This window comes from Ammospiza nelsoni, chromosome 13, assembly GCF_027579445.1.
Source record: "Ammospiza nelsoni isolate bAmmNel1 chromosome 13, bAmmNel1.pri, whole genome shotgun sequence".
Lineage (NCBI taxonomy): Eukaryota > Metazoa > Chordata > Aves > Passeriformes > Passerellidae > Ammospiza > Ammospiza nelsoni.
The window spans coordinates 21,461,042-21,475,392 of record NC_080645.1 but is presented as its reverse complement, the minus strand read 5'-3'; the positions used below and the strand labels follow the sequence as shown (position 1 = coordinate 21,475,392).

General features: G+C 46.3%; 1 protein-coding gene across 1 annotated transcript in view; it reads right to left on the bottom strand.

Annotated features, from left to right (window-relative positions):
* Positions 1-14,351, bottom strand: part of NFAT5 (nuclear factor of activated T cells 5) — a 55,160-nt gene that overhangs the window by 35,742 nt on the left and 5,067 nt on the right. Inside the window, exon 2 of the mRNA XM_059481325.1 lies at positions 927-1,052. Within this exon, the coding sequence (XP_059337308.1) occupies positions 927-1,052 (126 nt within the window). The remainder of the gene's footprint in view (positions 1-926; positions 1,053-14,351) is intronic.

Below are 14,351 nucleotides of genomic sequence, written 5' to 3'. Positions count from 1 at the left end.
AGCAAAAATTTAACGCCAATTAGGAAAGTGGAACATGACCTTGTAAAAAATACAGGGATCAAATTATGAAAAAACACCCTTATCCACTGAAGGGAGACACATCTATAATGGGTAAAATTATCTTTTTTCCCCATTGCACAGATCTGCACTAAAATATACAAGTTACTGACAAGAATCCCAGATGAAAGCCAGCACTGAGGCTTATCTCCCAAATCAGAGCTTTGCCCCTAGATCCTCACTTTTTTATGTTTAATGAAGATCAATGATAGTCTTTAAAGTCTAGAACATGGCTGGGAATAAGAAATGGATGCAGATTAAAAGGTCATGCCTCTTTTTTATACGTTGTCAATTGAAAAAATAACTACACTGGTCTTTTAGAGTTCCAGCTGATATACATTATATCCTCATGTATCTGAGGATCTTTTACCACTCCACACTAGAGATGTGTGTGAAAGGAGTTTAAATTCTACACTTCCTCAGGGCCCAATGGAAAACATGACCTTTTCTTCCTCCTCACATTTTGGTAAAAGCTTCATGGCCCAAAATGTCATCTCCCATTCCATTTTTATCCTAACTAGGATCCACTGGCTTAGTCAGTCAGCGTTCCGCCTTAGCTCCAAACAGGGATTTTATTCCCTTGGAAGACAGAGTGCATTCTAGGAGTTAATTGCCTGTGTGGCATAACAGAACAGAGGAACAGCTAATTTACTGCTTATGGAGATGCATGTATGAAACACAGCAACTCAACATAAAATACCTGATGCTTTTGATCGCCCAGCTGAACTACACCACCTACATTCTCCTAGAATGAACTCTGCTACTTCTCCACGAGCTCTTTTGTACACTCAGAACTTTGCCAGCACTGTTCATGTTGGCCAGAACGTGACAAACCTTAAGAAAACAGCAGAATAAAGGAGAGTCCTTACCAGCAGCAACTACAGCTGGAGGCGGCGAACCGGCCTCACCACCGCTTGTTTGGCTCATGGATGCTATGGATGTTTCTCTGGAAGGTGGTAACTGCAGCTCCTTTGGGAGAAGGTCATAGACAGATTCTGTGGAACAAAAAGAACTTGATCAAAATGTCACCCGTGCCCTACACAAGGAAAGAAATAATGTTTTTGCCCAAAAGATATGAACTATAACCCAACCCTTTCAGAACCTTTGGGCAAAGTCACAGTAAGTGCTTGGAAATAACAGCATGGACTAAAGTTATTTCAGAAAACAAACAAACATTAAGATGCACATTCTGAAGGCTGAAACAAAGGACACAAACTTGTTCAAACAAAGAAATAATTCATAAACTTCCAGAGAAACTGTTCTCATCCAGAACGAAGGGCTGAGGGCAGCACATCACGCGAGAATCTGAGACAAACCTGTTTTCAGAATTCCAACTGTGCAGCTGACTTCCTAAGGAAAAAAAGTCTCATTTGGCACCATCACCCTAACAACATCCCATGGAGTCTTAGAATCACAGACTGGATTTGGGGGGGAAGGGACCTTAAAGCCCATCCAGTGCCACCCCTGCCATGGCAGGGACCCCTTCTGCTGTCCCAGGGTGCTCCCAGCCCTGTCCAGCCTGGCCTTGGGCACTGCCAGGGATCCAGGGGCAGCCACAGCGGCTCTGGGCACCTGTGCCAGGGTCTCAGCACTCTCACAGCCAGGAATTCCTAATTCCCAGTATCCCATCTAACCCTGATCTGTGGCAGTGGGAGCCATTCCCTGTGTCCTGTCCCTCCATGTCTTGCCCCAGCCTCTCTCCAGCTCTCCTGAAGCCCTTTTAGGTGCTGGAAGGGGCTCCAAGATCTCCCCTGGAGCCTTCTCCTCTGCAGGTGAGCTCCCCCAGCTGTCCCAGCCTGGCACCAGAGCCAAGGGGCTCCAGCCCTGGGATCAATGACCTCCTCAGGGCTTGCTCCAGCAAGCTCCTTGTCTTCCCTGTGCTGTATTAACCCCGTGGGTCTGATCTGTCTTCCTCCTTGTGTGTCACCCAGGAGACCTCCTAAGGCTCCCTCCTAAGAGCTTGCTCCATCCTCACCTATTTCCAGCTCTCAAGTTAACTCCAGCCTCCTGTACACCTGCAGCCTTAGGGGTGCTCACCAGGGGCTTCAGGGTAGAGGCTGGGTGTTGTATTTTAGACCACATTTCAAGTACCTTGGTCTTTATCAATGAAGCATGAAGTTAAAGATTTGCTCTTAATGGTCTTGTGATCTTTGGGAATGTACTTCAATTCTAATGCTGCCTTTTCCTTCCCTCCCTCTTTATCATATCGTTGGAATTACTCACAAAGATTAGAATTGTGTTGCTTGTGGATTACTGCAAAAATCATGTGCTCCCTGAGAAAAAATTATCCTGTGGGAGTCTGAGATGTAAGCATAACTCTAAAGCAAAAGGCTTCACAGAATCTTCGCCACATTGGAGTAAAAAATAAATTTCTTAAACGAAAAAATCCCCAAGAATCAGCCCAAGGAGACAAGCTCTCGATTACCCAAGAACTTGGGGTTTGGAAAGGAGCTTTTGTAGTCAACTCTGAATATGAGTCATGACAGATGACGATGACAATTCACTCCTCTCAGAGGATTTCTTGAGGAGAAAGGAATGGAGGTGTGTGTATATACCCAACTTACACATGAAATATCGAGTCTCTGTATTTACCTGCAGACACACTGTTGCAGCCCCTCATTTTGGAGCCCCTCACTGAACAATTTGAGCAGCAGCAGCCCTGAATTTTCCCAGCCTGTGATTCTCCTGCTACAGGTAGAAGTGCCAGTGCCGGCTGGAGTAAAGGCTGGTGCTCACTTACAAGGGCTTGTACAAACTGCTGCACTCATCTCTGAGGAAAAGCAAATGCAGCTGCTCCTTGTAGTACAACAGGAACAGAAGCGAGAACAAGTGCTACCTTCCAATCCCTTCCAAACCATCCTGTGAATCTATGAACTCATGGCACAAGGTGATGGTCAAATCCAAGCTTTCAGAAGGAAAACAACTCTCCTGGCTTTTCTTGCACCAGATGCAGCCTCACAGTCTAAAACACACCATTACTGAGCTGCAGCTCAACACTGTCCAGAGGAACCCCAAGTGCCTGGGTACCTTTAAGAACCCTCACTGCCACAAACCTACTCCACACACATCAGACTTCAAATGAAACTTTGTGTTTTCACCTAAACACAGGCCAATGTTTATATATGCTGAACTATAAATAGCATTAAAGCAAAAAGTGACAAATTCCAGAAACATGAGAGTTGTTGCAAGGAAACCAATTCTTCCCCAGAGGATACAGCTCCCCCATGCCTCACACTGTCCCAAGAGCTGAAGCTTCTGCCCAGCCCCTCTCCATCACCAGTCTTACACCTGTGTGCACTCACCAATACTGAGAACATCACATTTCCTGCTAGAATTTTACGTTGATTCATGCAGAAAACACCCACAAAAGGGAAAGGCTGCTGCAGAAATGCAGTATTACATTTGGAGGCTAAAATAGCATTTCAGCATCATTACGTGTTTCTACATAATTAGCGAGAAAAAATGTGTAGACAGAATTCCTGCTTCCAGCAGCCAGCACTGAATCAGGGAGGAAGTTAAAGCTGTCTGACAGCACTGAGTGTCCTGCAATTTATTGCTGATTTCAATTCCTTTCATGAATACACTGGTTGATCCCAAGTTTCTAGAGTTTTTTTCCTGGAAGTAGCTCCATTTATACCCAACATTTAAACACATTTTCTCTCTCCCTACAGGAAGCAAGGAACACGTGCTTCAGGATTAGTGTTATTATGAAATATAAACAAGATAACACACAAACCAGATAACCAAACACTAGTGAACAGCCAGAAGTCCCACACGCTCATTCCCCGACACAAATCCTCACCTGTTAATCAGTTATTAGACATTATCTACAGTAAACTTCCAAATCTCTTATCTTGCCTCAAAATATCTCGCCTAGACAAGCCCAGCTTCCCAAATTCTCCTCCCAAGACCAAGGACACACAGGGACAGGCAGATTTACAAAAAGTATTTTAAGTGTCAAATTTCTTCAACTGCCCTTTATCCGATTATCCTGCCTTTATAATCTCTCATCTGAGATCAGCTGCTTGGAACTTTGATCTTCCTGCCAGTTGTACTGAGAGTCCAGAAAATTCTATTTCACATGGTTATATGGACCAGAACCACAGCAAACATGGGATCAGGATCCAACAACACAGCACTTGGAATCGGGAAAGAGAAGATTTTTGTTGTGTGCTACTTGAACCTGCACACGACATTCTGAATTTATATATCAATAAAAAATAATAAAAAAATTTAGGAAGGAATTTTTCACTGGCAGGGTGGGCAGGCCCTGGCACAGGTGCCCAGAGCAGCTGTGGCTGCCCCTGGATCCCTGGCAGTGCCCAAGGCCGGGCTGGACAGGGCTGGGAGCACCCTGGGATGGTGGAGGGTGTCCCTGCCATGGCAGGGGTGGCACTGGATGGGTTTAAGGTCCCTTTCAACCAAAAGCATGCCAGGATTCTCTGGAATTGGGTCATTTCAAGTTAAGATAACTGCACAAAAGGTGTCTGTGGCAGGGCCGGACACATGACCACCAGTCCACACAAAATACATCCCTGGGTCAACACGGACCTGGATCAGCCCCAGCACTGGTGACAGGACCTCTGTCTTCGAAGGGGAGAGGAAAGAGGAAAGATTCAGGAAAAATAATGCTGAGAAGGTACAAAAGGCAGCATGTGAAACTGATGTGGCGATGCTACAGCAGGAGTGCAAAAGGCTGGTGGTTTGTGATGGCAAACCAAATTCTACAAGGTCCTTCATTTCCTGTTCTACTCACTTCCCCTCAGTGCACACACACAGCTGTCCTTTTCTAGGAATGATTTTGGATTTCTGCACACAGCCTAACCAGTTTGAGTTACAGACCTGGGCAACAGCAAAGTCTGAGTGCTGGGCCATCCATCCCCAGCAGCAGCAAATCCCTCTGGAACTCCCAGCCCATCCTCATCCTCACAGCACCAAGGGACCTTTCAGAAACACAGCGCACCTTGTGACCTGCAACATCACCCTCCTCACTCACCAGCACGCTGTGATTCCATTTAAACTTTATTCTTAGGAACAGAGCAATTAAGCTTACAGGAGCAAAGAGAACACAACACAACCGCTTCCTGTGTGGGAATGCTGAGACAACTCCAAGATTCCCTGAGGAGCTTGCACATGTCCCATGCAAAGCCCTGCTTCTCCCAAAGAGTAGGTATTTCCTTCTTTTGGGCCATGAATCCTCCATGATTTTCTGGCTGCACCTACACAGACATTTCAGCTGCACAGAATAAAAACTGTGATTTCTAGAAATTTAGTGCCCTGTTATCTTGTGCTGTCCTATTACTGGCTCAGGGTGTCACAGAACCTCTCTGCCCTCAAACTTCTGTGACACAAATTGAATTGAGATCCCTCTGGCTGGCTGACCAAATTGTGCTACCTGTAACTCAGCACCTGGTGATGCTGGGAGCATAGAGGCAAGGAAGAGAGCAGAGAATACCCAATTCCAATGTTTCAAACAACAGCAGCTCATTCAGGAGGAATGCAGATATCCTCAGTTTGCAAGGACTCCCAAACACTTTAAACATTATGGAACTTTCTTTACATGGAGAAAAGATACCCCTAAGCTTTGCTGCTCCATATCAAAAGCTAAGCCATGTTACCTGGAACTGCCACAGCTGGGAGCCAAGCCACAAACCTGACAGAGAAGTTTGCTCATAACTAAAGCAGAGGGCCCTGGCTGCAGCTCCAGCTCCACCACCACTCCTCCAGGCTGTTCCCAGGCCCAGCCTCGAGCAGGCTGCTGGAATTCTCCTCCAGAGAGAGCTCTGTCCCCCGGTGACTCCTGCTCCTGGGAGACCTGTCCCACACTGTCTGTCTGTCCCACACTGACTCCTGCTCCTGGGAGACCTGTCCCACACTGTCTGTCTGTCCCACACTGACTCCTGCTCCTGGGAGACCTGTCCCACACTGTCTGTCTGTCCCACACTGACTCCTGCTCCTGGGAGACCTGTCCCACACTGTCTGTCTGTCCCACACTGACTCCTGCTCCTGGGACTTCACCCTCTGTAACGCCAGGGGCTCCTGCAGCAGCATCCCTTCAATCCCCACCCCTGGACTAACAGGTAATGGCAGGTTTCCGGCTCCACAGAAACCATGTGGAGAGCAAGATCAATACATGGGAGAAGACGAGAAGTACCTGAATTATCAGCACTAGCAGCACAGATGGGCATTTTCCACTTGCTGCTGACATTTTTGCCCTTAAGGAAAGGTACATCCTGGAAATCCCTCACCACTTCCATGACCTCATGAACAGCAGCCAAGTTAATCCTTGTCTTTAATAAGCTCCCTGCACTGAGTGGCTGCCCATTTGATCCCCACGGATACTCCTCTCCTCCACATGGTTTAATACCCGCACAGATTTGGCTGCTCCTTCCAAAGCCATTTCCTTGCTGCAGCACATGACAGTCACACCAGAGATTAGACAAAACCTTGGTGTCCTCCTCTAATCAGTGGTGGCATCGGAGCAGAAATCTCTTCTAATGATGGTCACTAAGCTGATCAAAAAAACAAGCAAGCAAACAGGCCAAGAGAGTTGTTTATATGGAACTGAGATTAAAAAACAATTAGAAATTATGAAGTAGCAAGCAGCCCTTGCTACACTAGGGATGTCAATGAAGTGAAGTGAGCACCAGCAAATTAACAATAAAGGAAAAATAACAGTATCCATATTCCACCTCACCCCCCACTAGGGATGCAAATTCAGTTTCAGAGCACCTGCACACATATAAAGGTCCTGTGATGCTAATCTAAGACACAGTTTTGTGTTTTACCAAGAATTACCAAGGCTCCAAATGTCACATTGTCACTCCTCACTCCAAAGGCCACTGCATTTTATGGAAACAATATGTGTGACTTAACATACTTCAGAAACTTTTGTGGGTAAGGGATGCCAAAACCAGAATCTACTCTAGGCCTAAAAAATCCAGAGCTCTGCCAGAAGACCTTGTGGTTGGTTTATCTGTTTATCCTGAAGTACAGTTCTGCTCAGAATTTCAGTGTCCATAACCACAGCTTAGTGGCTGAGCTTGGAGGCCACTGATTCAACCACAATATCTTAGTTCACCGAGTTTTTAGAGAATGATGAGGAAATGGGGGAGCTCTAAATAGTCAAAATCTAATCAAAGCTTCACTTTGTTAAAAGACATTCGTATCACATGGCCCTCAGGGATTTTTCTGTACACAAAAGAGTGTGGGAAGACTTTGAAGCAGATTACTTTGCCCATCAGGAAGAGCCTGTAAGAGCCAGCTGAGGAACCCTCTGGCTCTTCACCCCAAGAGAAACAGGTTTTCCTGCAGAGCCCAGGAACAGCACTGACTGAGTTTGGTAATTACACAGAATTCAGAGAATGACAGAATCCTGGAATGGCTTGGGTGGGAAGAGATCTTAATGCACATCTCATTAAACCCCCAGCCACGGGCAGGGACCCCTTCTGCTGTCCCAGGTTGCTCCAAGCCCCCTCCAGCCTGGCCACGGACACTGCCAGGGATCAGGGGCAGCCACAGCTGCTCTGGGCACCTGTGCCAGGGTCTCCCCAGTCTCACAGGGAAGAATTTCTTCCCAATACCACAAGAGAATTCAGGACACATTTCAGAAGACTTGGGCCACCCCACCAGAGAGAGCTCACATCTCACAGCGGGGCTGCTCTCCCTCCCTAAAGGCTGAACCAGGAGAAGCAACCTCAGGACCCAGTGGAGAACTCCTGCAGTGGAAATACAACACTTCAGTACCCTTCAGGATGTGAGTGAGCAGACAAAACTCCAGCTGCTCCTCCAGCTGCTCTGGGACAGCACACCCAGAACCCTGACAGGGATCTATCCCAGCCCATGGGATGTGTCAGGCATTGAGACAGCAATGCGGATAACACGGCTGGCACAGGGACCCAGCAGAGGACACAGGGACAGCGTGGAGGGAAGCCAAGGAAGGATAACAAGGATCCAGTAAGAAGCTCAACAGAGGAAGCTCTGAGAGGCTGAGAAAGGAAACTAGGAGAGAGACAAAGCTCAGTGCATAAACCAGAAGAGAAACAGACTGAGACAGGCACAGCCCAGACAGATCAGTGACCACTAAAGCACTTCCTACTTCACTGCAGACGGTTTGTTGTTGTTGAGGTTTGGGCTTTTTCCTTTTTCTTTGTTTGGTTGGTTTTTCTGAGTATTCCTTAGGTGATCCAAACTCTCACTTGCAGAAGTGAGAATCACCAATGACAACTGCAGGCCATGGCAGCTCTGCTTAAGGGACAGCAGAAATTTTTACATTATAAAATTACAAGAAAAATTATTTGGAAGACAGAATACACAACAAAGAGTAAATCAGCTTTTGTACTGTATCTGTCAAAAGAGGATTTAGGACATACTACAGACTATCACACTCCTGCATTTCCCAACATCTTTGCAACTCCATTGATTTGACATCACAAGCTCAGCAGTAGGGAAAACAAGCCCTGGAAACAGGTTTAGGTTTCATAGAGAGAAAAAAAAAGGACCCTGCTTGAGCATACATAGAATAGATAAAACACAGCAACTGTTCAAACAATCACAAAATCACTAAGGTTGGGAAAGATTTTTAAGAACACCAAGACCAAGCGTTAACACAGCACTGCTAAGTGCCAGTGAACCACAGAGATACAGATTTGGATGGGACATTGGGAAGGAATCCTTCCCTGTGAGGCTGGGGAGACCCTGGCACAGGCACCCAGAGCAGCTGTGGCTGCCCCTGGATCCCTGGCAGTGCCCATGGCCAGGCTGAAGGGGGCTTGGGACAGCAGAAAGGATCCCTGCCATGGCAGGGGGTGGAACAGGATGGGCTTTAAGGCTCCTTCCCACCCAAACCATCCTAGGATTCTGTGACACTTGTGACATTCTGTGACATAACTGCATGGCAAAAGCCAGAGAGCAAGAAGCAGCCCATAGGCAGCGAGGCTGAGCAGGAGGAGAACAGACACCCTGAAACATTTCACACTAATCACTCCTATTTTTGTAAGAGTTGAAGCTGAGCTGTAGTAAGATCCTAACTCACCAGACTCACCGTACTATCTGCCTTACCCGAGCGCCAAATCCACCAGGCTACACCTACTAAAACATTGATTTTATTTCATATTTTTGAGTCTGTCTCAATACAATTAAACAAAGGACTCAATAAAAATTTAGCATCCAACCTAAAATACATAAAGACTAATTAGCACGTTCTTCCTAATTGCCCAACACTGCCCGTGGATTTGCACACAGCTGTGAGATGCAGTCTGTCACCAGAGCTGCCATGCTGTCCTGACAGAGGAAATGAACAGCAGAGCACTGTCCCCCGTCTGTGCCACACCACCCTCGGTATCTGTGATGGTGGAGCAGGGCAAGACTGGAAGCAGGTCCTGCCGCCAGCACCCCTGTTATAGTCAGCCCTGGCAGGGCTAGATTGCTGCTACAGCAACAGTGGCAGCTTTTCAAAGAAACTGCAGTGTATACAAGGATGTTTTACACAGCCAAACAGAAAATCTTCCTTCCAGTTCCCCCTGGCTTCAGACAAAAGCAGCAAACCCTAAATCAACAGGCTTCAGGCGCGTGGAGGGAAAGGCAGAGGCCGTGGTGCTGCCTGTGCTAGAAAACTTCAGGATTAAAGAGCTGCTGCTGGTGCAGCTCCCCTCTGCACAATCCCCAGGGGATCGAGTGCTCCGCAGCACTGGGCACTAAAATTCAAATCTTCAGGATTAAATTCAAAATTCAAACTTCAGGATTAAAGAGCTGCTGTTGGTGCAGCTCCACTGTGCACAATCCCCAGGGGATCCAAGTGCTGGTGGTGCAGCACTGGGCACTAAAATTCAAATCTTCAGGATTAAATTCAAAATTCAAACTTCAGGATTAAAGAGCTGCTGCTGGTGCAGCTCCACTCTGCACAGTCCCCAGGGGATCCGAGTGCTCCGTGCTGGTGACGTATCACTGGGCACTAAAATTCAAATCGTGCCTGCAAATGCTGCTACTCCCTGAAATGCACATTCCAGTGTGTTAGTGACAGAGAGAGCAGTGTTCTGAAAAGCTGCTGTCTCAGAGAAAGATGACCAGTAATATATTCTTAATGATGATCAGTAATATATTATTAATTATAAAGTCATTAACATTTGATCACAACTCTAATATCACAGAATCCCAGACTGGTTTGGGTGGGAAGTGACCTTAAAGCCCATCTCATTCCAACCTCCTGCCATGGACATGGATATCCTCCACTAGTCCAGCTTGTTTCAAATCCCATCCAACCAGCCTTGAACATTTCCACAATATCATTATTTCTTGTACTTAAAAATAAAAATTTAAGCTAAAAGTGGTTTCCTGTATTTTTCTAAAGGACAAGTATTACTACCAAAAATGGCAGTATTAAATAGGTAATTTTGCAAGCAATTCGTAACCAGCTCCTGCACTATATCCCACCAATCTTCAGAAAATTTGCTAATCTCAATATTCAGGATTCTGCACAGCAGGGTAGAGTTGAGAAATTAATCCTTTTAAAGTTGAATTTCAACAACTGACAAAGGCATGCGTTAGATGAATTCTATTTATGGCATCCATCCAAATATCAAATAAAGCTTTCCTGGCTGTGTTTCAGTCATCCCCATTCACAGCTCAAAGAGGACTTTTATAAATGTAGACAGGCAGTATAAATCCTGGATCTTGTTTGCATCCAATTTTACACATCTCAGAATGAGAGAACAACATTATTTAGGAATTGTCACTTCAAGGAACAGACCAGTAACGACTTACTGAGACATCTATCCCATGTGGTTGTAAACTGCAGACAGAAACCAAAGAAGATAAAAATACTCCTAAAATACCACTGTGGACAAGGCAGAGCAGCAGGTACACGAGCACAGAATCACAGAACCCCAGACTGGCTGAACTTGGAAGGACCTTAACGCCCACCTCACCCCACCCTGCCATGGCAGGGACACCTTCCACCAGCCCAGGCTGCTCCAAGCCCCGTCCAACCCGGCCTTGAAATGTTTAAAGAAACCCAAATACCAAGCGATCAAAGAACATCAGTAATAGCTATTTATCAACCCCTTTAAAGCACCTGTGTTGTTTCAAAAATCAAAGTTCACCAGAAACAGAGGTAATCAGGCACTTCCTCAGGAACAACGCACCACCTGAATTCAGGGACACACAGAATTCACCTGACCCACAGTTTACTGTTGCCTTACAACATCTCTCAGCCTGTACAGGCTTGCACCATTTTTTCTGATGGGGTTATTTTTGTCATCTCTTACAGTTGCTGTGAGCAAGAAAAGCAGCGGCAGCAATGAAAGGCACAAGATTCTTTCTTTTGAGGCTGTACCACAATATTTAAGGTGAAGAACAAAAGGCATTCTGACAGACTTCCAACACACTGTGGCCACCCCTTGGGTTCAGTATTTCATTACCAAGCTGGATGTACAGGCTGCGCTCCTGGGACCTGACCTGTCCTAGTAACTCTCTACAGGACATTGAGCATCTCCAGCCTCCCTGCCTTTGCTCCCATTAACAGGAGTGTCCTTCCATCATCACCAACACTGAGACATGGCTGTGCTTCCCACCATCCCCTCGCTTTCTACTGCCACTCAACTGTTTGCTGATAAACACGGCTCTTCAAAGCACAGGTGATGTTCAATACAGAGCTCTGCTGAGTCTGACACCTCTCACACTCCGAAGGGACCGACTCATGCTCAGGAAACCTGCAACAACCACTGCACCTGCAGGGATTCCTCAGGGAAATACTGATGGAGAAGGCTTGGGGGGATCTTATCCATGTGTGGAAATTCCTGACAGGAGGCAAGGGAGGCTCCTCTCACCGGCACCCCATGACAGGACAGGAGGCAATGGGCACCAATTAAAGCACATTAAATTCCACCTGAATTCTTACCCACGAGGACAGCCAAGCACTGGCTCAGGTTGCCCAGGGTGGTTGTGGAGTCTCTGTGAGGACAGTCAGACCCTGCTGGGCACGGTCCCAGCACTGATTCCATGAGCCCCAGAGGTCCCTGCCAGCCCCAAGGGCTGAGACTGAAAGCTGGCACTGCTTCCACAAGACTCACCCACATCCTCTCCCACCACCGGAACATCTGACTCTTTTCAGAACTTTAACCTAAATCAGATTCCTGGGCTCTGCATCATTTACTTGTGAGATAAAAACCAAGACTATTAGAAACTGTAATTATAAATTCCTCAGTAAATCTCCTTTAATAGGGATACACGTTCCAAGCAAAGCTGCCTTTTTTACTCCCTAAGAAACAAAGCATACTCAATTATTAGCAGACCTCCTCATTCCTAAACTGAAAACAGAGTAAACTTTAAATTACATACAAGTCTTTCTCCACCACATATACAACCAGACTGTGGGATTTCTTGCTGAGTCCAAAAATGAATGAAGAGTCAAAAAAAGAACTAAGTTAAACACTAGATACTCCTATTCTGCCCCAAATAGTAAGGATTAACACATCTCCATGCTACAGGATCCTCGCTGCAAAGGCAGAAAACTGCCAGGTACCAGGAGCTCTGGACTCTGCAGCTGATTATCCCCAATCACCCCACGGTGCCCCCATCCAAACTCACTGACTCCTGCTGAGGGCATCCACATGCACAAAAACCACCAGGCTCCACACAGGGAGGGACTGAAACAACGATGTGGTGTCAGCTCTTCTGAACAGGAATGGAAACACCAGCATTTGGAAACCTTTTAGGACCATTCTTAAACCTCTCTCTTCCATATCTTCACCCTCCTGGGCATTGACAGGAGCCCTGTCCATCTTCCCTGCCTGCCAAACCTCCTGACCTTCACCACAACTCAGCCTGCTTTTATTAGGGTCAGAACCTTGTGTTTCTTCAGCACATCACTTCAGTTTCATACACTTTGTAAGGCGACCCCAAATTCTTTCTAGTTATTTACAAAGCAACCATAAAACCTTTCCAAATGCTGAAGGAGGAGCGATGGAAGGGAATGAAGAACAACTACAGAGAGTATTTATGTAAACAGTGACAACATTCCTCAGTCTGGTTAAGTGATATTCACCTCACAGATGCCTCAGGGCTATATAATATAGTAAAATAATGTACCTGAAGTTGGACGTTTACATTTTAAACACTGCTAAAGCACTGCTTGCTTTGCAAACAGCAGTTACTGGAGATTTTAGTGCATGTTCATTAGCACTTGCTATTACTACACAGCTCAAAGCTGGATCTGAGAGTTTGCTTCAGTCAGTTCCTAAAACAATTGCTAATGACAAAGTGGCCTGACTGCTCAGCCTCATCAGTTTACTCTCCACACAGCCACCGAGATAACACACATGATAACTGCAGAGACATGACCACACACCTTCCTTCACCTGCACTTTGGCCACTCACCAACTCCTGCTGGTGTTCACCAGCACCTCTACACTTCAAAATTAGCTCAGGCCATTGCCTTTTTGCATAAAATAAAGTATTAATTCTCTTTCAGTTTCACCATCCCTGGAGGTGTTCAAGGAGTGAGTGTTCTTGTCTGGTGAACAGGATGGGGATCACACAGAAGTTGAACTCAACCTTAGAGGTCTTTCCCAAGCTAAATGATTCTGTGAAATACATTTCATATACACCTGTATAATCTCTGTACCAGTGCAAAAGTCAGATCAAGGCTCCAGGACACCAACCACTTTTAGTTACAGATACCAAAAGGTAACTGTGCTGTTGAAAATTTATAAATAAAAGGTCAGATGCTTCATAAAAAAATGAAAAATTTTAACTTACAACCTCAGAAATGTATGATGAGAAAATTCTACTTCTTGACAACACTAATCTGCAATACAGAATCACAGAATCATGGAATGGACCTAAAGTTCATCTCATTGCACTCCCTGTCATGGGCAGGGACACCTTCCAATAGACCAGGCCGCTCCAAGCCTCATCCAACCTGGCCTCGGACACTGCCAGGGACTGAAGAATGGGGCAGTGTATGGGGATTCTCTAATAGAAAAAACAACAACTGTCAGAGAAGGACAAAGCACCCAAAACAAGTAAAGCTGACAATCAAAGGCCCCAAGCAGCCTTAGAGCCAAAGCAGCACACATTCCTCCAGGGACAGGGCTGCCCTGCCTGCCCAGTCTCGGCACCAGGGCTACAGAAGGCACAGCAAACACCACAAAGGCACAGCACAAGGAGCATTTCTGTCCCTGGCAGAGCCAGCTCAGCAGTTTCAGCTCATCTGCTCCCACCTCCACCACCTGATCCCAGTGTCCCAGAGCCCCCCTTTCCTGCCGGGACACCACTCCTTGTGCAGCTGCACAGTA